This window comes from Crocodylus siamensis, chromosome 9 (assembly GCF_052110815.1).
Source record: "Crocodylus siamensis isolate JL-2025a chromosome 9, ASM5211081v1, whole genome shotgun sequence".
NCBI lineage: Eukaryota > Metazoa > Chordata > Crocodylia > Crocodylidae > Crocodylus > Crocodylus siamensis.
The window spans coordinates 19,576,471-19,602,246 of NC_143403.1; the positions used below are offsets into that span (position 1 = coordinate 19,576,471).

The 25,776-nt window shown below is 40.1% G+C and overlaps 1 protein-coding gene across 13 annotated transcripts in view; it reads right to left on the reverse strand.

Annotated features, from left to right (window-relative positions):
• ZNF536 (zinc finger protein 536) overlaps positions 1-25,776 on the reverse strand; it is a 451,836-nt gene that overhangs the window by 154,293 nt on the left and 271,767 nt on the right. For all 13 annotated transcript variants that reach the window (XM_090062633.1, XM_090062643.1, XM_090062642.1 and 10 more), the window contains one exon: positions 21,630-23,207. In XM_090062633.1, the coding sequence (XP_089918759.1) occupies positions 21,630-23,207 (1,578 nt within the window). The remainder of the gene's footprint in view (positions 1-21,629; positions 23,208-25,776) is intronic.

Sequence of the window (25,776 nt, forward strand, 5' to 3'; positions counted from 1 at the left end):
CATGGGCCTGCGACTTCTACCGTGCCATGAGAACATTAACAAAGCCCACGGAGAGCCCTGTTTTAATGGTGGGGAAATGGAAAGGTTAAGTGATTTGCTCAAGGGCACACAGTGGGACAGCACAAGGATTATAAGCACATGCTCCTGTCCCCTGCTGTTGGAGACACTACAAGAGGTCAGTGCAGCTAGAGGCCTAGCTTTAAGCACAGGAACTGGGGGCAGTGGCAGTAAACTAAAAGCTGCTTCATAAAAAAAAGGGGGGGAAGACAAAGGAAACCCAGGGGAAGACATAAATTGATTGAAGATTGCTTCAGCCTGGACATACAGAAAAACGTCTTTACAAGCCAAGTGCTGAGGGTGTGGAACAGGCTCCCCCCAGAGGCGGTACAGTCACCCGCCCTAGTGAACTTCAGAAAGCACATTGACACCCACCTACCTGGGGTCATCTGACCCCAGCAGTCTTTCCTGCCCAAGTCCAGGGGGGGCTGGACCCGATGGATCTTGTAAGGTCCGTTCCAGCCCCTAACATCTATGAATCTATGGAAGAGCCATCACCGCTAGGGACACAGGATGAGAATGGGAATCTTCCGCTCATCAGTTGGGAAGGGAAGGAACAAGAAGAATAAGGTAACCCCTTATGTTGTGTGTCCAAATGACAACAATAACAGCTCTGAGTGACACCACAGATCGCCCCAAAAGTAAAAGCCTGGTCATGGATTGTCACTTCCCTGCTGTCTCAGGGACTTTGTATCAGCCCCTTAGAGAAACAGGCCACGTCTACATGAGATGCTGTCCATGCAGTAGTCCATGACTACTGTGCAGTAGCACTGCATGGCAGCAAGCATGATGTGACTCTACTGACCAGCACTCTCAGGCTACTTTGCAGTCACCACCACCTAAAAGCCATTTGGAGATGCTACTGTGCAGTAACTCTGGTTACTGCACAGTTATTTAGTACTTGTATAAACTTGTAAAAGTTCCTTTCCTTTGTTTAGTACTTGTTTATACAAATACTACATGACTGCCCAGTAATGACTGTGCAGCCAGCGTCTCATGTAGATACGGCCACAGAAGCCAATCACAAAGTTTGAAACCAAATCAGAATATCTCCAAAGTTCAGTAGTACTTGAATCTTTATGTTAGTTCTGATATGCCTCTTTGCAGAGCACCCTTACAAATGGATTGCATACTAACAGGGGATACAAGATAGACACAGGATCAAGGAGTGCTATAACATGAGATTTTTACCTTTGCCGCAAGACTCAGCAAGCCTATGAACAGTTGCAGTGCTAGCAAATCGCTAATAACTCATTAGATATGGATAATTCAGCACATCTCCACTTTTATTATAAGTTAGCCTCACTAAACCATTGGCTTAACGGGGAATCATTATAAATCCCCATTTTGAATTTTTTTTATTAGCAGTATTTATCACCTCAAAATCAATTCTATATTTTTAAATTAAAACAAATGACTATTTGTGCTCTAATCAATATTAGAACATTTCCCTTTTTTAAAAGGAAAAAAATGGAATAGAAAGAAATGTCCTTCTTAGACTGCATCAATCCAATTTCAATATAATTCAATATTTAATAAATATAATCCTCTGTGTCTGTGCAGGGAAACATCATAAAAAATGCAAAAGGTTTCATGGTCTCCAATAACTTGTATGAAACAAAGTGTTTCCTTATTCCTTCCATAAATACTGCAGTCTTATGCTACTGTTCCTTTTCTCCCTGTGTATTAGAAAGAGTTTGTCTGATTATGTATAAGAAGAGGTTTACATATTTAATGATTCTAAAAACAAAATGCTACTTACCACCTCCAAAAAAATTACCATCTTTGTCTCTTTAAACTTCTGTGGCTTGACGTTTTTAAAAGGGCAAAAAAGAAAAACCTTATATAATACCTAATTTGTACATCTGTGGTTTCTCTCTGACTCGTGTAGGCACCATATGTTTTTAATTATCATAATAGCCTTAAAGAACCTGTTCAGTGGGAAACACATATGATCCTTTTATTACTGGTTTGTAATTTAAACAGTTTTAACAGAAAAGGTCTGGCTATAAGGGACTGACAAGCACAAAGGTCTAAAAACCCTGTTATTGACCTCTGAAAGCACGAGTTCAAATCCCACCCACTGAGGTGGGACCTAGCTCTCCCTTTTCTGACAGAGGTAATTGGTCACATGTGAAACGACTCTTCAGGACCTTAAAAGACATAATCTCCAATCTCAAATGACTCAATGTTTCAGTCAGAGACTGACACAATGAAAGTAAGGTCTATAAATATTATCATGGAACTGATCTCTGCTTTCTTCTCCCTTTGCTAACACTATGCAACTGATACTACATGTGAAGCCTTGTGAAAGTCAGGAGCTCAGAATTTCACCAATTCTCATTAGTTGTTGCCCTTTTAAATTCACAGTTTTGTCCTTTATGCAAATGTGAGATGCATGATCATTCCACACTCCAACCCACTGAAAAGAGTCAGATATTCTGTAGCTAAAATTAAATTTAACAAGTTCAATTCACTCCTGATTCTGGACATCTAAAAACATAATCAGTCTGATAATGTTATTAATTATCATTCAAGTGACAACCTTTGACATTGGCATGCTCACACAACCTCCCTACTCCAATAACTCAAACAGAAAATCATTGGCATGAAAACCTACTGCCTTATGAACACAAATTGCAAATAAGCAAGTATAGAACATAATATTTGAGTAAGCAAAATTTACCCCCTTTTCAAAGAAAAAAAAGACAAGACTCATACAAGCATTCAAGTATTTCATCCAAGATACAATTCTGTACCTTCCCCACCTTCATCCTCAAAGATGAAAATTTCTACTCCAAACAACAACAAAAAAGTGTGTGTGGGTGGGGAGGGAATAATTATTTGGGTTACATTAAGGCTGAAAATCCTAAAATATCTAGATAGAAAGACAGAAATCTCATTAGAATTTTTCAACAGTTAACTACATAGATTTCGATGCAGTAATAAGAGTAATGATAAGACTATGCTGGTGTGAGGAATGTAGGCCTAATCCAAAACCCACTGAAGTAAATGAGATTCTTCCCCGTTGACTTTTATGTATTTTTGGTGGAGGGCTGAGATCCCTCCCATGTTAGTTTTACTTTGCCTAAGGGTTAGATCACTGAAATACTCATATAAAAGAGACAGGAAAGAGAATATGTCATTGCACAGTTCTCTTCAGTGGTACGGGCTTTAAAGGGCTATGCAATTATGACCCACTCCCACAAGACACAGTATCTCCTTGGATGGGATTCACTTCATAAAAACCCAGGACAGGCTTTCCTGATTCTTTCCAGGGTAATGTAGTTCCTGGTCTTCCTCCAGTGCCATTAGCAGGATCACTAGAAGCCACAAGGTAAACTTGAAAGGAAGTGATACAGCTCTTTCCTGCACTGGGTTTTTGCATGCCTCACCTGCTCCATCAGCTCTTGCCCTGACCCACAAGGATCCCATTTCTGGTTATCATTATCACATGGTATAATGTAAGAGGGTAGGTATACAGTGCCTTGAAGATTGCACCTGAGCTCGTTCCCTATCTTCTCACCTTTCCCCCAACTTATCGCACTGGAAATTCAAAGATTCCCAGGCAAATCAGGAAGACATACATTTTCATTATTTAGAGCTGAAATTTTCATTAAAAATAGCCATCAAAAAACTATTTAGTATTGCAAGGCCTGAGATGAAGGTTCAAATTCTTCACTGCAGAGTTTTGGAGCATAATTATTTCTTGGAAGACTCTGATATACACAGTTCTTTGCTGATTCTCCTTTGTTTAAAATGTTCTGTATAGAATTGGTGCAGGTCTCTGAGGGGCATAAACCGGTGTTTTCCAAACCTTTCCTCAGGAGCCTGTAAGTTCCTTGAACAGAAGTTTACCACTTTCACTGAATGGGCTCGAGGAACTTGTATGCTCCATAAGAACAACCAAGTGTATTCCGTCTCCCAAGGCCCCAACAAGACTTCAGAAATACAGGTTTTGATAGCTCCAAAATTATACACTCAAACTTGTTGAAAATTAATCCTCTGCACTAGTTCTCACTGAGGATTAATGAATAAAACAAATTTACAGACATGAAAACCTCCCAGCTCTCAAAAATGCCTTGTCCAATTAGCTTCAAATTGACTTCTCTCCCCCTCCCCAAAATTCTCCCCTAATTAGAGACCATGTGTGAGATTGTTCACACAGAAGGGAGATTTTTTTGAGAAAGGGGAGGTGTGTATTCACAATAAGGCTTAGACAGCCTGATCCAGAACTTGCTGAATTCAGCAAGGCTCGTTCTGTTGAATTCAGTGGTTCTGCATCAGGCCCAGAAAAGGAATCAGAACACAGGGGGGTCATGGGGGAGGAAGGCACTAGAATAGCTCTATATTAAGGGTTGGACCCAACATGCAAAATTATCTCAAGCTTTTCAGCTGAGCTACATCAAAGCAAATTCTCTTTTCCCTTTTTGGATTTGTATCAGAGAGTTTACATTGTGTTGTTGCTTTCTAGCAAATGGTTTGCTGAGAATGTGATCAAGTGGGCAAACCGCATACTTCCAAACAGCCACGGTGCTGCTCAACTAGCATAACTACGGGGATGTGACTAGGGCAGCAGCCCTACTAGGTACTGGGCTGTGCGAAGCTTCAGTCCCTGATTCAATTCGGCAGACATTTGACCTGATTTGGTGGCTGAATCTGTGAATCCAGATCAAATCAGGAGACCCTTTAATCTCTCCAAATCAAACTGGAGCCCTTCGAATTGATTCAGAGAGATTCAGGAAGATTTGGCAATTTGGACATAGACACAGCTTTAAATGTTTTTTCTACATACCTCTAGGTAGCAGGAGGCTCATGAATGCTGCGATACTGGGACGTAGGGAGTGTCCCACTGAAGCGCGGGAAGCTCCCCCGCGCACTCAGCAGCAGACCCAGAAGTGAACCAAAAGCACTTCCAGTCCACTTCTGGGTCCACCAGGGAGAGCATGGGGGGGGCCCTGCACCCTCCCGGCTCCGTGACTGGTGCCTCCTGGGTGTGGGGGGCACCCGGGGTCCCCCCACAGCTGATCACCAAGCCTGGGGAGCACAGGGAGGGGCCCCAAGTGCAGTCCCCAGCAGACCCAGAAGTAGACCAAAAGTACTTCCGGTCCACTTCTGGGTTTGCCACCAAGCATGCCCCTCCCCCCCATGCTCCTGTGGGACTGCACCAGCATCGCAGCATTCATGAGCTATGCTGGTACCTCAAGGTATGTAGAAAAAACATTTAAAGCTGTGTCTATTTCTGAATTGCTGATTCTCCAAATCAGCATCAAATCTTCAGATTCGGAGTTGGCCAAATCGAATCACTGTCCCCAATTTAGGCTGAATCCAAATTGAATAGGGCCTATTTTGCATACCTCTACTTGAGGGGAGGGGGAAAAAACCAGCAATTGCCTCTACTGCCCAGGGTGCAGAGCTGTCCTGTTGTATCTCTGTGCCAACAGCTTCACTAACTTGCCTCCAAATATGCTTGAACTCATATAGGAAGCACAAGGTCACCTGCAAATGGGCTATTTATTTTATAGTTCCTCTAGGTCTGGGCTTCTGAGTCTAGCTCTGTAGCTGGGCAAGGAAGGCTTGTGTATAGAAGAGAATGTTTCTGCCAAACTTAAACTGATTCAAATAATGCTCTCCAGATTTGGTGCTGTAAATATACACAGGATTTTTTCCCCCTTTGCTTGTTACAAGTTCAGTGAAAGCCTGGTTTTCTGCTCCTGCTTTGCCAATATAGCTTCTAAGGAATAGAAAAACAAAAGACAGATGTGTTGGTAAACTTAGGGTGATAAGGTAGACTGTACTCTGGATAATGCCAGGAAAATACCGGAATCCCCCTCCCAGGTGTGACCTGGGCCAGGGATGACTCTTCACCTACAAAACTAAACTAACCACTGTTCAGAGGGTGCTCACAAGAGATTAGTTGCAAAAATCATATCACATTTGAATCAAAGGACTCAAAAAAGGAGGCAGAGAGCACATCTACACAAGATGCTTAATGCACAGTAGCCTAATAACATGGCACAGTAGCATGCTGGGCAAAAACCATGCTATTGTGCAGAAGTATTAGGCTACTGCACAGTAAGCATCACACCAAACACAGTGTGCTGGTGCTACTGTGTAGTTAACTTTAATTACTGCAGATTTAGTTAGTACTTCACTGACAGTACAAGGAGCAATGGTCTCAAGTTGCAGCAAAGGAACTTTAAGTTAAATATTAGGAAGAATTTTCTCACTAGGAGGGTAGTAAAACACTGGAATAGGTTACCCAGAGAGGTTGTGGACTCTCCATCCCAGACAAAGCTTTGGCTGAGATGATCCAGCTGGGGATGGTCCTGCTTTGAGCAGGGGTTGGACTAGATCATCTCCTGAGGTCCCTTCCAACCCCCATTTCTTTGATTCTATGATTCATTAAGCAAGTACTAAATTAAATGTGCAGTAACTACTGCACATTAATGAAAGTGTAGATGCATCCAGCATTGACCTGTCCCTCCTGAAATCACCTTCTAGCAATTTGAGGGGTAAATGGAATCCTCAGTTACATGGAGCAGAAATTTTGAACCCAGCCAAATATAAGTTACTCTAATGACCTTCATCTGCATATATAGGTCAAAAGCTAAATGCTTCCTCTTTTCTTTTAAATTCTCCTCCTCAAGCAAATAAATCTTTCTTAATAGAAATCTTGATTCTGGACATGAGCTAATCTCTTTCCTTTTCTATTTATGGAGTCTCTCTTTACTGTAAGGATCCTCCAAATTTCCAAAATGGGGATAACAATACCACTGTGATCCCATCTGCAAGCAGCAATGGCACTGTAATGCATAAAGCATAAAACACCCAATTCCCACAGACAGCATCTGTCTTACTACAAACAATGGACCATTATCTTGTAAATAATTCTGATTAAGCTGCAGCATTTTCCCCAAACAAACAGTAGGGGAGCAGAGGGTGAGGATTTTTTCTAGTGGGAGTGCTGGTTCTCTCCTTCCCAAGCTCTGATACTCTATTTTTTTATTCAGCTGATTGGACTCCCCCCCTTACCATCCCCGATGGTTTGGTTTTCATGTTCTGACCTTATCCAACTGTCAATCATTTCTGCAAATAAAGAGGGAGCCGTCATGTTAATGGGATTCCCACCTCTCTCCTTTGGGAAAGCTTCTCTCTTCATTTTTTTTCCTTTCCAATGTACAGTTATATAACGATTAGTGAACAAACCCAGTAAACCCTTTAGTTATTAAATTGCTCTCTCCATAGGGGACTAGTAATGGGATATAGAGCCTTTTGCCTCTCTGTTGCCAGTCTGAATCCAGCCATGTGACCTCAGGATGTAGCCATCTGATGCTGGTGTTGTGGCATATTTGAAAAGATATGATGGCTTCAGTGTACAGGTATCCTCAGAAGGGAAAAAAAATCACCACATTTAGCAGGCGTTGTCACCCTTTTTCAAACTCGTGAAAGAAAGGCCTAGGATTAAATGGGAGAAGACTCATCTCCCCATAGATGTGGTCCACTCCAAGTGAGATGCAAGGCACATTTGTGAACAATGGAGGGAACCTGGCACTGTACCTGTGAAGTAGAATAATAGCAGACTTCCATCTCTGGGACTGAATCTGGCACATTAAACCCACAATAAATTTGCCAGGAAGATTTAAAAGGATTTAAGAAGAAAACAAAGCACACAGCTTAGAAAAGGGTTAGCTATATAAATGGGCCAGTGAAATGAGACACAATTAGAGCTAACATGGCCCACTCTCCTAGGGTTCATAAACCTAAATACATGACAGCTGTGGATTGGGGAGGCCTTAGAGGATGGATGAATTTGTTCTTTAACTTGTTCATTCCAATGCACAAACTTTTTATGAAGTGTCCGTTTCAATAAATGTCACATCTCTATATGGCTGAAGTGTTTTTTTATCCTTTTATATTCCCCCTTCCCCCACTCTCCCCCCCCCCCACTTGCCTTGTTATACATGAGAAATGTTCTGGATCAATTGTATGTTTTGGCCTTTGAGAAGCAGGAAGAATTTATTCATCTAGAATAGTGCTGATGAGCAGCAGACAATGGAAACATAAAATTACAATTGCAATTAATGACTTGAATTCACTACCATCAAAAACTTGCAGAGGATGTTTCCATTACAAGGTCCCCAGTTTGTGGTCAGCAGCCATGGAACTGTGAAAGGTTTATTCTGGCCGCCAGAGGGCCCATATCTAGTTCTGGGAAGATAACAAGCTATTGAGGATAGTTTCAAAAGTGAAGAGGAGTGGATTCTGGGAATGCTTAATTAATCAAACATGAATAAAAGCATATATAGTGGCAGATCCTCAGAGCTGGGAATAGTGAGTTTGTGCTAATCTGGTGGCAAACAACACCAGACCTAAATTGGCAGTGTAAGATTTCCTTCCGCCACATCTTCCCACTCACTCCTTGCAGTCCCCTAGTGTGGAAAGGGGGCTGAGGGCATGGGTGATGCAATCTGTAAATCATTGGATTGATAACTGAGAGCTGTTCTGCCAGCACAAGTGGGAACAGCCCTCAGATCCAAATTCATGGATTTTGACTTGAAGACATAAAGGCCGCATTTTTTAAAAGCTTGTACAGGTATGAACAGCCTCACCTCTCAACTGGCAGCTGGTGTCCAGGAGAAGGAAAGATATGGTCCAAACTGTCTAAGAAGTCAGTGTTATGATCACTTCAAGCAAATTCTTTCATTTAGCCTTGCAATACTCCTAGCAGAGAGTTAATATTATTATTCTTCATTTACCATAAGGAAACTGAGGCGAGAAGCTTATGAACGTTCCCTGTTATCCTGAGGAAATCACAGCTAGACCTGTACTAGAACGTATGAATTCCTGACTGGCAGTCCCAGCCTCCAAGCTTATTTACAGGGTTGCTTTTGTCAGATTCATAGCACATATCCTTATATGTCTTAGCCTTTTTCTTAAGACATAATTAGGGTACAATTCCTTCTCTGATTCACAGCAGGACATTCTATTTTCTATTCCACTGTTGCTCTGTGCACGGAACAATGGATGCTCTATGCATAGAACAACTAAAGAACATGCACTACAGAAACTGTGAATCACAAAAGATTGGCTTAAAGAAGCTTGTTCACCTATACTTCACTAGGTGGTGGCTACAAGGGTTTTCAGTGTAAATCACTGGGGCTGGGTTTGAAATTCAGGAATACCTGCTTGTAAATGATTATGGCCTCATCAGTAGAATCTTATTACAAGGAAAAATATTAAGTAATTGATGTCCAGCATTTCAATCTATCACCTTCTGCATGTGTATGTGTCAGGAAAGCCTCTGCAGTCTCTGATATTTGTTCTTAGTGTTAAGAATATTTATTTTATATTCTTTTCTCATATAATGCTTGCTGCATTTTCCTCCTCTGCTATCCTGTTGTAAATAAGCCTCATTCCCATTTATTTATTATCAGTGAATGTGCTGCTGCATTAAAAGGTACTAAAGGTTACTGTTAACTTGAAAGATACACCTTCAGGGAATGTTAAATTAAGAAAAGTGTAACAGGAGTGTTGTAGGGAAGTGTCCGAACCAGAGTACTTAAATCAAATAGACACTGGAGACAGCAGATTGTGAAAACCTAATTTTACCAAGCCAAGTAATACAGCAGTGATGCATGATGGGCATATGACCATAACCTCTGGTACTTTCACCCCAAGGAAGAAGAGTTTATTATGTATGATCTAGGAAACATTTTGGGCCTGGTTCTCAAGGACACATATAAGCTTCAAACCTACTGTTGAGGGGGATTGGGTGAAACCTCCTAATTTTGCTACTGCTTTTCTTCAGCTGAGAGGTCTGCAACTTCCTTTTTTTTCAAACTGGTCATTCAATGCACAAGGACCAGAACCTTTCCCAATCAGTGGCCATTTGTTATGTTACTGGAAGTTATGTGGTTATTAGCAAAGGTAAGTAGTGGACAATCTGTAGAGCTGGTCTGTGGGTTAATCCAAGAGACATGGCTATATCCTGGAAACATCAATACAAAGCCAGTACCTAAGCATTACTTTGGAACAGCTAAAATAATTGTTTAGCGAGATTTTTTTATATTTACGACTCATCAATCCTTGAAAACAGGATTTCTTATATAATGCAAGTGCTGACACAGACTCTGTTAGAGTGGTGTGACTGCAGCTGTATAATTACAACTTTCAACTTGATATTACGGACCTTAGGTTATGCTGTTCAGACAAATGATCTATTGTATTGCAGAGACATTTTCCTCTTAGCCATATTGCCCACAGAAGAATAAGAACTATGTTCACAGATCAATGCATAGAAGTTTAGTCATATAGCACCTGTAGTATTATATGAGACTATGTCCTATGGGGGTTGCATAGGTTCATAATTGCAACTTTTTCTTCTTGCTTTTTTTTTCTTTTCTTGTAGTTGGTACTTTTTTTAGAAGTTCTATCCAAATAAAAGGAAGAATAATCTCACACTGAGTCTGGATAAATGTTACAGTTGTCTCACAAATGCTGTATTATTTCTAGCCATTCCAAAATAATATAATTGTCCTACTGCTGAACTACAGATTTTTCTCAGTATGACACAGAACACTAAAATGTCAGGTCCTGACTCATGGTGTTTGGTGGAATAAATAAAAAGTACCAATATGTTATTCAGAACTGACAGCATTAATGAAGATGTGCCATGGGGAGAGAGAAAACAATATAGAGCCCCAGTTATATTTATCCCTAACTTCTACTGAGGCTTAATGAATCTATTAAACAGAAGACGTCCACCTTTGGGTGTAGACTTACCAAACTTACTACATGGTTGATACCTACTGCGATACTGTAAATAATCTCATTTATTTCAGTAGAGCTGTTTTCAGCAATAAGTACAATTCTCAATGTTTGCGGTATGCAGAACCAACTGCTGTTTACTTGTTTCCCTACGTTTTCTTTTATATCCCAAATAGAACCGCATGAGAGTCTATGGTGACAATAATTGTTAAAAGACTTGTGCCACATACCCTTTGCATGGGAAAAAAAAATTAGTAGGTAGATGGGACACTTTTAAATAGTGCACTATTTGTGAGGCTTACTAACAAACTGGAACTCATTGAAAGGTAACGCAAAGTAAAATAGGATGACTATACAGAACTGCATACCATATTCTTCATATTCATTGACACAATTTGTACGTACAGGCTAAGGACAGATGGTCAAAAAGCTTGAGGCTGAATCAATTTAATCTTTGCAGGTTAGTCTAAACTGCATAAATTGAACTGATAAGCAAGTGAACAGACGTTCTGGAAATGCAACCACATGCATGCAATGGCCCAGTCCCAAAGCCAGGGAGCACTAGAACATGCCTGCCTGCTCAGCTGGAGCAGACAGCTTGGGCCAAGGCTAGCCCACCCGCCCTTCAAGGTGGGGTTTGCAGGGGAGGTGAAAAGCATCCTGGGATGCTGGGAGACTGTGAGGTAATTTGAATCTGGAGGGGATCTGGGATAGAAATTCAATAAATTGATTTAACTGAAATGGTTTCAGCCATTTTGATAGTGGTTTATATGCACTGAACTTCTGTTGTGTTACAGATTTGTACTGGTTTCTAATCACTTATACTGGTTTATGTTTTATTTTTGTCCCTAGAAACAGGGACTAAGCACAAATTCCCACTCATTCCAAATTGTAGGATTGGACCCACCTGCTCAAAGTCAGAGCCCACTAATGCATATATTAAACTTATAGGGCTGCCTTTTTTGTCTTACTAGCACCAGTATGACCTGTACATAACTCTCTTGACTTCAGTGGAATTATTCTCAATATATGCCAGTGAGAACACACATCCCAGGATCTATATATCTAACCAAACATTGCATTGGTTAATGAGAGACCACCAACAAAGGAAAATATTTCCAACCCATCTCTTTTAAAAATGGCATTTTATTTGGTATATTTACTAAAAATGCAAGAAGTTGCTTTGTCGAGTTTGCCTCTTAAAGCGTCTAACAAATGGTGGATTCTATTAGTGGTCTTCAGTCTTGCAATAGATAAAACAGTTTCTTAAAGAGTTTTGTTGAACGAATTAACAAAATGACTCAAAACTGCACTAATGGTTAACAGCTTTTTTTTATTAGCAACACTGAGATAAGTTATTGAAGCATTTTAGTATTGTTTTACATTCCATTCAAAACTGACCTAACTTGTAACTCCATATACATTAAAGATATAGTTTGACACTTATTCAGAAAGCAACAATTATTAAACTTACATACCTTCATTACCAGGAAACCTCAATATATTTTCTAATTACTTTCAACAATACTCTATTCCAAAGCACATGATAACCCAGCAGAAGTTTACACATTTCATTTCAATCACAGGTTTTAAAATTGTGGTTGTCAGAGTGCTGTTCATTGAATTTTACTGTCTTTCTTGGTTAATATTGGAAAACCTGGCACAATATGCTAAGCTGGAAATATTGCTTTAAGAATATGAAAAAGATAACTACAGTTTTTTTCCCCTGCTAAAGCATTACAAAATACAGGACCATCAAAAACTGAAATAGAAATGACAATAAATAACCTTAAAACTTTTAAGGGAACTTCCATTTATACTAAAGTCCATTCCCTAGGCTTGCTAAATACATAAATAACAGAACATATCATAAACCTCTATTTTTGGATTACTGTGATGATTTGTTATATATTGTGGATAAGCTGAGTATACATATATTAATGCCTACATTTAAGAGTATCTGCTTCACAAACATAGGTATGTAATTTTTTCTTTGCTGAAGTAATTAACAAGCCACAGGTAATTAAATTTATTCCAGGTAGTCTAATCACCAAGGTACATTAGAGAAAAAAACAGCAAGTCCAGATATTCAATATTGTATATAACAAAGTCTCACCTGTGAGAGAACTTTCTAAATTACTAATATTTCAAGGAAGAATTTGATTATTTATTTCAGAAAGCCAGAAAAATAAAATGACAATTGCTGTCAGACTAATTGTTTAAAACCAGTCTTAGGATATAGTATTTTTTGCACATTTAGTTCTTACTTAAACAAGAACATATATATTGTTAGTGCAGGCTTATGAGAAGCTATAGCAGTGCTGGATATCAGATCGCAGAAGATATATACCTGAACCAAAACCCAGATGGGAATAGTTTCCATCTCTGGGAAGATCTGGATACAGACCTTACCTTTTTTCTTTCATGCCTAGATCTGTGCAATATCCAATCATTGCAATTTAAATTAAACCTGGACATTACAAAACATATGTTGTTCAGAAACTGAAACTTAGGATAAAACCATACAAGTCTGAGCTGTAGAGTAGCATCTTGCCTCTGCAAAGAAAAAAACAAACAACATTTCTATGGTAGGGATTTGTGCTGTTATGGCTGGCCAGAGATACCTGAATCTGGGGTACACATTAAGGCCTCCTTTTGCAAATGCATGTCCCTCTTTCCGATCCAGTCCTGTGAGAACCTGTTCCAGTAGGAACGGGGAACGCTCAGCACTACTCAGCAGGATCACATACTATGGAGGTTAATTATCTGAAATTTAGGGAACAGGGGTACGTCTACACGTGCACTTTAATGCACACTGATTTTAATGCACAATAAAGCATCGGAAAAAACCATGGGCACTTATACACATACAGAGTGGCTTCTCTGATGTGTTGTAATTACAGTGTGTCAGAGCAGACTTGGTTTATCAAATCTGCTAGAACGTGGTAATTACTATGCTGCAGCAGACTCCAACATCATGTCTATCAGCATCCCCACATTGAAAAATTGTAGCAGAGGTACTTTAACTAAAGCTGATTCGAAGAGCTTTAAAGCGCCCCCACTACCATTTTTCAGAGCAGGGATGCCGATACACATAACATTCTTGGAGCCTCTCTAATTTAAGTGCTTTCGCCGCCTCTCAGAGCACTTCTATAAACGCCCCTTGCTCTTTAGCTAATGTGCATTAAAATAGGCTAATGCACATTCTTCTAGTAATTCACAATGGAGGCACTAGATTTAAAGTGTATTACCTAAAGCACATTAATTGAACATGTAGATGCATCCAGGGTTAGCTGGAGATTAATACCAAAATAGAAACATAATAAGAAATAAAAAGTGTGCTTTACTGAACACTGGGGTGTTGGTGACCATTCTCACCCAGCCAGGTTCTGATGTATCATAACACAACATGATCAAATTAAATGAAAATGAAGCAATGACATTTAAAGCCAAATAAGCACAGGACCTGATTCTCCAACACTTAAGCCAGCAGTTGCACTAATCAAGAGTAAGTAATACAAGACTAAGTCCTTAGTTTCTGCTTAGGAAGTCACTGTTGATTCAGACAGTAGCTTTTTGAGCCAAAAATATGCAGCAAAAGGATGGTAACATAAACAAGGCTAAATGTCAACAGTGTTTGCAGACTTACAGACACCATCCATTTGTTTGTGCTGAAACGACTAGTGAACCATTTGGCAAATACAATGCTATTCACAGACCAGCCCTTTTATCTAGCAGCACAAACTTCACTGGATCACTGGCATTCCCAGTTAATTAAAAAAGGAAGGAAGCCATATGAGTGTGATTTAATATTACCATGCAAATAATAATGCAACATCCTAAATGGAGCTAAAACCTAATATTGATTCACTTACTTGGGTGCACACTAAAAGTAATTCCAGAAAACTCAGTGGAGCTGCACTTGTGGAAGACCCAGTTCTGAGATCAGAATCAGGTCTTGAAAGTCCTGACTGAAAAGTGAAGTAAACAGTTTCCCAAACTCTCGTACCAACAAAGGCGGCAAAATAAATCCTTTAATATGTTTCTAAAATGGCTTAAGAAGAAATACTTTGATTATTCTTGCCATGGCAGAAGCCAGCCATTTGTGGTAGTACCTTGAACTAAATTACACATGGGTGCTATGCTTTGCTGCACCAAAGACCAACCTGTGTCACCCATAGCTGCACTAAAGGTAGGAAGTTTTCAGGCTCTTTGGGTATCTATACACATGTTCCAATTCTAATTAGGACGTGTCAGAGCAGACTCGATTAACTGAGTTCAGTCCAGTCTGAATTCTAATTAGAAAGCACTACTATTACCACAGCATCACATGTATAAGACCCCCAGGTTCAAAAATGGCCACTGGGGCATTTTTACTAAAGCTCATCAAAGAAGCGTAAGTTAAAGCATCCCACAGCCATTTTTAAATGCATGGGGGCTTAATACATGCGATGATGTGGTGTTTAAATTAGAATGGCTCTCTGGAAATCACTCTAATATAACCCCCCTCCACCTCCTGAGCACATGTATAGGCAGCCTTTATTCCTACTTAACATGGCTTCAGTTGTATAAAATGGATACAAGTGAAATTAGCACCAAAATGTGACAATTAAAGCAACTGTTTTCTGCACTGCTAGCTGTGGCACTCCACAGGTTTGGAAGTGTTAGTGTTAGTCTTTTTGTTTTTTAACTTCAGAGGGAGCAATCACTTAGCCTAACTAAATCCATCTACTAAAATATTGGGATAGAGGACTATAATTATGTGACACTAAAGCAATAATAATAATCAGACACAAACTATCTTCCCCCTTTCCCAGTCTACCTTCCTGTGCTACTAAAAGCAGTTCCACACTCAGAAGGTGTTTGAAATGCTATGTTTGTAGTGATTCCATCCTAAGCACCTTGACTAAGTGCAGACAGTCAAAAAGCCTGAGGAGAAATTGATTCAATGTCTGCAGGTTTCTCTAAGAAGCACAGGATGAACTGAACTCATGTTCAGTTCTCCATTGAAAAGGGCAGCCAGATACTTGCACTGGTCCAGGCCAGAAGGTGGGGGATGCTAGAGCATGACTCACAGCCTGAAAGCCATTGCTGAGCCAAGCCAAGCCAGCTGAGCCAGGGTCATCCCTGATTGGCTGCCAAGTATGTGGCCCCAACCCCCTACTGTCCCTCTGCAGCGGGAGGAAGGAGTTCTTGTCCTGGTGCCATGGGGCTGCCCACACAGGGGAGCCTCCAGGACAGGGGAATGCCCCCCATCTGGCTCAGCTGGACTACATGGGGGGGAATCCCCCAGACTCCTGTGGCAGGGGAGGCCAACTCCTTGAGGTGGTTCCCCCTTGCAAGGGCAGTCCCCTGGCACCCAGATGGGGGACTGCTTCCCACCAACCATCAAGGGGCAGCCTGGGGCTGGGGCTGGGGGTGGCTCTTTTTCCACTCCCCGCCTGCCCTACTGGACTGACAGGCACAGGCAGGATGCAGGCTAGGGAGCAGGGGCTTTGCCACCTCAGCTCTGTGACTGCCCAGAGGCAGGGCCAGCCCAACCCAGCTGGAGCAGACAGTACAGCTGAGGCTAGTCCACATGCCCTGTGAAGAGGGCTTGCAGGGCACAAGGCACCCCGGGATTGTCAGGGCCTGCAAGGTAACTTGAATTGGAAGGGAATCTGGGACAAAAGTTTGATAGATTGGTTAACCTAAATTCATAGATTCATAGATTATAGAGTCATTAGTTAAGTCTGACATGACATCCATCCACATCTATCTTAAACTGGGTTCGGCCATTTTGAAACTGCTCTACGTGCACTGAACATCTGGGCATTTATACACATACCCAGAGGCAACGCATGCCCCCCCTGAAATTGGCCCTTGCCGGCTGGGGAGTAGGGAGCACCGACTGGGGCTCCCCTGAGAAGCACCAGCAGCACTTCTGGTTTTGCCGGTGCTTCTGGGGTCGACAATCAGCCACTGGTGCCCCCCCAGAGTCAGGAGGCACCAGTCACCCATGCACATACCTTGGTCTACTCCAACGCACCGGAAATCCAGCGTGTCAGAGCAGACTCAAGTCATGCAGTCTGTGGAGCATGCAAACTGATATGCCCAGTGCTGCATTGCATGCATTTGTCTAAACAGCAAAATGTGCATCAGCGTGCAGAAAATAGTGGCAGTGCACTTTTGAACTAAAACAGCTTTGATGTGTTTTAGTTCAAAAGTGCACCACTGCCATTTTCTCAAATGTATGCACTGCAGCACTGGGCACTTTTAAAAGTGCCTGGTGGCACGTGCATGTGTACAAATTCCCCCTGTCTCTGTTACAGGTTTAAACCAGTTCCTGATCACTTATACTGGTTTATGTGTAATGCTTGCCCCTAGCTCTCCTGCCTAAGCAGAAGTGGCCTATTTCAGGACTGTTCAATTGGCACCCCAGGGGCTGCATGCAGCCAGCGAGGGGTTAAGTTGCAGCCCATCCTCAACCTCTGCTTCTAGGCTCCTGGCCCAGCCACTGCTCCCTCTCTCCACTCCCAAAATTTCAGTTGCAACAACAACCAGAGTCTTCAGGCTCCTCCCTCCCTCCTCTGGCTTTCACTGCCTGCACCTGCCCCAGGAAGAAAGAAAGCCAATATGTTTGGGGCAAACATAGTGGTTGCATGGCTGGGTGAGCCTGAGGCTGTGTGGGCAATACGTGCAGCAGTGATGGGGAAAAGCCTATGCAGGTACATGGTGCAACAGTGGGGCAGGGTACATGGGTGTGCAGTGCAGTGGTGGGGGAAGGCATGGGCACATGGTGCAGCAGTGAAGGGGGAGAGGGCCCCTTACAGATGCACAGTTGATTGGAAGGGGAGCCATGGGCGCGTGGTGCAGCAGTGGGGTTGGGAACATCCTCATGGCTTGCGACCCAAGGACCTGCAGCTCACTTTGGAGTGGCTTCCATGTGTGAAACTCCTGCTGATGTGGCCTGTGATGTATTCAGCTCTTGACCACCTAGAAGTTGGGCAGCTCTGTTCTATTTGATTTTCACACAGAAGGAAAGCTGAAAATAAGGCAGAGCCAGTGCAAGTAGAAAGTGAGTATGAAGGGAAATAGATTAAATTTAAAAGACTAACATGGAACTAACTTTTCAGGACATTGGCATATAAATTCTGTAACAATACCAACTAATGTCCACCAATATCTCTGTCCAATGGTTTGTTCTGGAGCTACATGTTCCTTGAAAGCCTCAATACATTCCATTCATACACTGCATATAGGGATTTTTCTTGTCTTAGGCACAAAGCATAAAGGGCTTGGGGGCTTGGAGGGGGACATTTAAGAAAATACATCCTCTGCATGTCTAGAACAAATTAGTGACTTGGGATAGGAGGCATAACTGTGTTAAAAAATTCAACACACATGCGGAGGAGACCTAAATAGAAACAAATACTGATTTTTATAGCCCTTTCTTAACAGAATAGTGACAGACCGTGGCAACTTTAATCTCCACATTGCATTAGAATTAATAAAGGTGTAAAAATAGCGATATACTAACTAAGCCAATCTTTACATAGTCAGAAGATTTTTCATTATGCTGTACACCTCCCCCATGTCAAATGAATGCTAAGCTCAGCTGAACTGGGGGCTACAAATCACTTTCCAGATGCATAAACGTATCCTCATTAATGAATAGCGTAGGGCATCAGAGACAATCTAGTTCACCTCACTGGAATGTCCATTCAAGATGCAAGCACTGAGTCTAGGCAAGTTTAGGAAGTCAGACTGCATCACAAAGCTGCACTGCCTCCTTCCTGTCTGCTCTCCATCCAACTATGTAAGTAAAAGGGAGATACGAAAAATACCTTATGTGATTCTGGTGACGTAGAAAACATGCTCGGTTTTTATATAATATAAAATTAAGAATATTTTGCAAATTTGTAATGCCTTCCAAGCATTTCAAATTATTTTACAATTATGCTTCACAGCATCATTACAGCCATAGTACACCCAAGGAAACTGAGGCACTGCCAGGTTAAGTTACTTGCCAAGGCCACGTAACAACCCAGCTGGAATCAGATTGCACCATTTCTGCTCCTGTACTCCTGTACGCTAAGCCATAATTCCAAGCCAAAATCCACTAGCAAGTCAGTTGAAACTAACTTTACCTATCTGAAGAATTAAACCCAACTTCTATGGAACCAGAAATGTAATTTAGTAAGTGTAGTCAAACTAAGGAATACTCCTAATTCACTCCAATACATTATGGTATTTTAATAATTATGAAAAAAATCTTTGTGACAGAAGAAAGAACAAGAGACTTGTCTCTGTAATCACACACAGAGAATAAAGTGGGAAAGTACAGTATCCGAGAAATGTCCTAATAACGCTGACGCTCCTGGGATGTTACTGATGTTCACATGGCAACAACCTTTTTGTTCACTGGCAATACACCACTGCCCCGCTTTTTTCAGTCGTGATGAGCTCCCAAAATACCAAGAATGTCTCTGAGCCTATGAGCAATGCCCTGAAATCTGACAGCAGATTAGGGTCTCTAACTTTCTGATCTCTCAGACAGTAAGAGAGACAGTGAGGACCATTATTGAGGTGCTGGAAGGCTGGAGCTCATAAATTTGCAGCATGCTCCTGCTGGCTAATCCTCAAGTGCAGAAGCATCAGGTGAGACTCCCCACACTAACACACACAGATGGAGCACGATTTCACAGAACAAAATGTCATAGAGAAAATGAAAACACATGACAGAATTCACAACAGGGTGGCAACTAAACTAACCAAATAAGAAATTATCACCACTGGGCTTGTTGGTCCTGATCCTCTTTTGTTAAGAGATATACAGAAAGGTTAATCAAACTATTTAAATCATGAGCTCTTGACTCCTTTTCTGCAAATGAACAGAAGAAATGTCAGCTAAGACTTTGAAAATGCTCTTTTTGGAGGGAGGAGAAACGACAACTCACACTGCATTTAAATGAAAAAAAACTTATGAAATGGAGCAGACAAGCTTGTGTCGTGTAAGATTCCCCCCATGCGTCAAGTTAAAAGCATTCTCACTAGGTAGAGATTGTGAAAGAGAGTTGATCTTTAATAAATTCTCATAAACTCAGCAATGCATGAAATGCCTATTGAATTGATTGGAAGGTGGAAAAACGAATAGAAGTAATATGATATAATTTCAGTACCAGCATTAGTGGCTTTTTTGTTTTTAAATCTTCTCTAAATGCTGGATTCTTGTTGGCATGCAGATTCCTGCAGATATTATAAAGGAGCAGAACACGTGTTATTTTTAACACAGCAAAGCCATGAGGAGTTTGCTGAAAAATGTTTTCAGTGGCCTTTAGCTTTCGTTTTTTTGTTAAAGTTGAGGGGTTTTTTGTTGTTTTCATGACTTCACAACTTCTTAACATCATTTCGCAGGGATGAAAATGTATGCTTCATGGGAAGTTATGAACTACATTGTAGAAGTAGTATAAGAAATCCATTCTCTGATTTCTGATCACATGTTGATCGCATTTCTAACTACCTACTTCTAGTTCAGTTAGAAAAGACACATTGACCAGCAAAGCACTGCAAATACTTGTGCATGTGCCTCTTTTCCTGAAGTTAAGCAAAGGCCTTATGTATTTACAGGACTAGGGCCTATGTTTTGAGTTGTCAAAACTTGATGAATGTAAACTACTCTCTCTTAGCTTGTTGTATCATGGAAAGGAAGTCATTGTTGTAATGAACACTTATGCTGATCGCAAGTTCTACTTTTGATTAAGTTTGTAGGCAAAGTGAAATCTTACTCCAATACCTCTTGGGATTGGAAACACATCAGGGGTCCCATCTCTTCCCTATCATCTGCTGGCACTACTTTTTTGAAAATGACTGATTTTCAAAGGGACCATGTCCTAGAGTCTTATTACAACTAAAAGAAGGCTTCAAGAATGGTAGATGAATTTAAAAAAATAACCTCTGTCATATTCTGCCCAAATGATTTTATCTTTTCACTTTTGGCAAAGAGAATGTCTCAGCTGAAGAAGTAAAACTCCATTTAGTAAATCAGAGATAAATAAGGATAAGTGTTGTGGTTTTTTTAAATTACCTGCAGGCATAATCTTAATTAGGCAATTCACAACTTGTACAACCTCGAGTTAGAACAGTGAAAACAGTTATCTAGCCTCTGAAAATAATCAAATATAACTACTTTATGGCTCACATTGAAACAAGTCACAAAAATGTAAAAAAGAGGGGGGAAACCTGAATTTCTGACTACAGAGAGGAGTTTTCCATCCACTTGGCATATGATTTGATTAGCGTTATATAAATTAATTTAATATGCCCTAATCCAATAGAAAGAAAAAGAATGAGAAAGTGGGATTGGTTTGTCAAATCATCCAGCGTTTTTCTTAGGTTCTTTCTTGTAATATCAAAATACTGAAAAGTTTGCAAGTTACCATGTCATTTTTATAGAACTTTTCCCCCTTGTATAAACTAAAGAAGTAAATGTCCCCTTCAAATGCCACTAGCACAGATCTTCTATATTGTCTCTATTCTAATTTAAAAATATATATATAATTTCTAAAAGATATTAGATAAGTGTATGCAAGTCTAGGCTGCACATAGAGGGCTATCTTGAGCTGTCAGCTACATGCATGCAGAACCACTGATTTCAGTGGTGGAAAACACATAGACTAAAATTTAGCCCACTGGGTTTTTGTTAACCTTTTTTTTTTTAAATTGTATTTCCTAGCAAACATGATTAAGTATATTTAGAGAACAGCTTTGTGATTCTGCACAAATGTTTTCTGAAATGGTCTAAAAGAAGGTCTAAAACTTACCACACAAGTCAGGTCTCTTGATACATCCACTACTTGATGTGCTACTTGCAAGTCCATTAAAGGCTGCTAAGCCATCTGAGCTGTAAGCTCTTAAGACTGATAACATGTTCATCTGCTTCTCCAGGACCTGGGGACCCTGAACTTGTTCGGGTTTCATTACACCTTGTGCGGTTTCATGGGAGGAAAGAAGATTCTGACTGTGCCACTGCTTTTCTGATGTTTGTGGCAACGGTGATATGAGTCCTTGTGTTGATGGTGAGGTGACTGTATTTTGTATATTGTCACCTCCTTCACTGCATTCTTTATTTAGGGCAGACAGCGGCTTGTTCATAATATCTGGTTCTGTTTCAATGTCCTCATCTTCAATGTTTTCTTCCTTGGAGGATTCCATATCCTCAGATGAAGCTATGTCAGACAGGTCATCAGTAGCACTTTTATTTACAGAGTCAGAGAGCAGCATATTTGAGTCATCTTCAGATTGTGTTTTGACTTCGGGGTCATTACTGGTGCAAGAATTTTGTGCTCCCGTGCCAATAACACCCGGATAAACACCAAATTGCTTGTAGAAGTCTGTTGTAAAATTACAAAAAGGAGACTCCATATGGCTGGGCCAGGAAGCATTCTTTTGTTCTGCAAGCACCTCTTTATTTTGTCCTTGGGTCATTTTCTCAGAAGCAGAGTCCAGCTGGCTGATCAAATTTGAAACTATTGCCTCTTTGCTGGACTGTCCTGAGGAGGGGAGCAAACTGACTTTATTTGCTGAAGCCAAAGCTTCCCAAGATTGATCTTTGCTATTTCCTAAAATATTATCTTTACGTTTAGCTTTGCCTAAGTGATTAGCTTGGAGATGCAGTGCCATTAGTTCCATAGATGAAGTTGTAAAGGAACAAAATAAGCAGCCATGCCAAGCAATATTGTCTTGAACTGTGACAGATGAACCTGGAAGTGAGGTGGCATCTGGTCTCACAGATAAGTCAAGAGGTTCATACTGTGATTTTTCTGCTTTTCGTTGTGAGGACTTGCTATTTATTTTTTCCTCGCTGCTATCTGATCCCACAGTTTTTGCAGAAAGTGGATCTGATTGGGCCTTATCCTTCATTTCTTTTTCCTTCTTCAAGGAACTCAGGACAAAGCTATCCATGAAAGCTTGCAAAGACCCTTGAAAGTTCACTCCATTTCCAACCATGCTCTGATAAGCTCGGCCGAGTTCAGAAAAGTGAGTTCCTTTGGAGGATATATCAGAACCCTTCATATTCTCGGAAGACACATCAGAAGACATACTAGCTGCTTGTCCTTGTTGGTCTCCAGAAGAAAGCATTCCTGATGCCCACTGCTGAGAGACCATGCCACTTCGGAAATCAATGCCAGGAAGCCCCTTGAAGGCTCCTCTCAATATGTCTGGCCTTATAAACACCGATCCTTTACTTGAGGTTTCATCTTTGTGTTCTTGACTTTGAGACCCAGGGAGAGGTCCTGCTCCATTCTGTCGCTCCCGATGGTGCCGTTCCAAGTGGTATTTGAGGGAAGCAGACTGGGTGCCAGCATAATCACAATGTGGACACTTGTAAGGTTTCTCACCTAGAAATTTGTGTAAAAAGACAAATACATATTGTGTTAGCTGTGCTTTGGTCTATGGAGCAATGCAGGAAAATCAACATTTGTTCTTTACACATAAAACCCTCAGCTAACAGATAATTTTTAAGAGATGTTTCTTTAATACAGGAATAATTAATCATTTTAAGATTTTTTTTTAATGGGATCCTAGCATGTGGGGCTATTCAGGAATGACATGCTATCTACACACAATTAGCTATCTTTTTCTTAATCTAACATGTAGAAAACTGTTGTAGAATTAAAAGCTATGATTATGAAAATGAAGCATAACAATTTCAACCACAGTAATCATTAAAAATACAAGTTAAAAAAAAGAGAGACGAAGTATGTAACAAATGGATGGTTGCAATATTTTGTGTATACAATTGCTCTAAAATTTGTTTAAATTATACACATGGAAACCATTTTTAAACCTAAAAATTTTATGGCACTGTTACGCAAGACTGAAATGAATGATTTAAGTCTTGCTCTGCAGTAAATCATGGATATAATTAGCAAATGGCATACTGCACAAGTAATTTATCATTATTTGGAGGGCACCATTCCAGAAGGATTCAAAGATCTGCAGACCTACTGCATTGTTTCTAAATAAAGAACTATAAATACAGATTCTATAAAATATTAATATCATTACAGTACATTATGATTGCAGCATGTAAGAACATATAGTTAAGATAAAAAGTAGTCAATAAAATTAAAAAGAAAACAAGTAGTAAAAAGGTACAAAATATATTTAAGTTCTGTATTTGAAATTAGCATTATCTACTGTTTTTTGCAGTGGCTTAAATTTGTACTAATGGCATTTCTAATGTTCTAGTAGTAAAAAGTGTAATTTACCTATAATAAGCACTTTTCTAGAGACTAAGGATCATCTTAAATAGTGTTTTAAAACATATAAGACGATTTTTATGAATTAAATATATATTTCAACTCAATACTAAACTTTTATTGTTCTTCTCATGATTTAAATGAACTCAAAGATATTACACATATATTAAATATTCACATACAATCATAGATATATATCCAGAAAGAAAATACATCTAAATAAATATAAATTCAAATCTATGCAGAGCACTTGTTAGCAATCAACGTTTCCTTGTAGAGTTGAGAAAGGAAATACTCACGGAAAGAGACAGGAGTCTGACAGTACTGTAAGCTTCTTTTTAATAGTGCCCTGTCAATTAGCAATTATTTTTATGAGGAACCTCAACAACAAGAAGAAAGTGTTTTTTCTCTTATGGGTTTTTCCCCGTCCCTCTAACGGATCTAACAGACAATGCAAACCTTCTGTGAAAGCATTCTGGAAATACGTAACTGTCTTAAAAATTCTTTCAGAAGAATAAGAATTGTACAATAAAACTGGATAGGTTATCAGAGTAGTCAAAAAGTTACCAATTCTTGACTAACTTCAAAACCCATTTCCAGTAAAAACTGAAGGATTTTAACATTTTTGAGGGCTTAAGGATTAAATAACAGTTTAAAAAATAGCATCTTATTTCAAATAACAGTTTCTTGTTGATTGTAATTAGCAAAGTGGGATTCAGCTAATGAACATTCAAGATGGCCATACAGCACTACCTGAACCAACCCAAAGATGTACTAGTAGGTACAATGCATAAAGAACTCAAACAATATATGCCAGCCTTCAAAAGTCAGTAAGATGAAGCTGGCCACATATAGTCTGGCTTTCCCTCAAAACCTGAGAACATCTAGTCTAGTCTATTTTATTCTAATCAATTCAATAGGATAGGAAGTGTTTTAGGTCAAGGCAAGGGGTAACAGACACAATTTGCCTATGTATATGCATCCATAACCTGAAATACAATTGCTGCTCGGTATATTCCCTTGTGCAGATTCTTCTTCTTGGCAGTAAGAATATTCTGTGACAGTTCTGCTGCTGGCCAGAATACAAGCTTACATTAATGTTGTTTTTACATCATAAATGGGCTCCAGTTTTTATAACGAGTTCCTGTTCTTCCAGACCTTGGTCCTACGTATTTGGCCCTACATGTTACAACCAATTCATTACAAGGTTTTTAAATCTCTTTGATACAAAAAAGGGAATTAAAACATTGTCCAAGAACTTTATGTTAGTCCAGTTCTGATGCTGAGAAAATATTTCTAAAAGCCCAGTATGTAAAATGCCTTCGCTTTTTAATTCCAACTCCACTTAACTGAAAACTATTCTAGAGCACCTAGATCTTTACATAAGTGTTAAATCATTGATCATTTCCCTTTATGATTATAACTCTTTTTGGGGTGTATCTAAACACTGAACGACAAGTGACATCATCATGAGAAATTGTGTTTTGCCGCTGCAGATGCTGTGTGAACTGTTGATAACATACTTCCGCAATGATAAGGCAGATTTTTACAATATAGGCTGAGCTAATGATGCTATAAACATACAGGAGGTGCTTCAGGCAACAAGTATATTTAAAAATGGGTGCAAGGGAGTTAAAATATGCTAACTAAAGGAAATACTAATAATACTATGCACTCATAAAGTGCCTTCCATCCAAAGCACTCT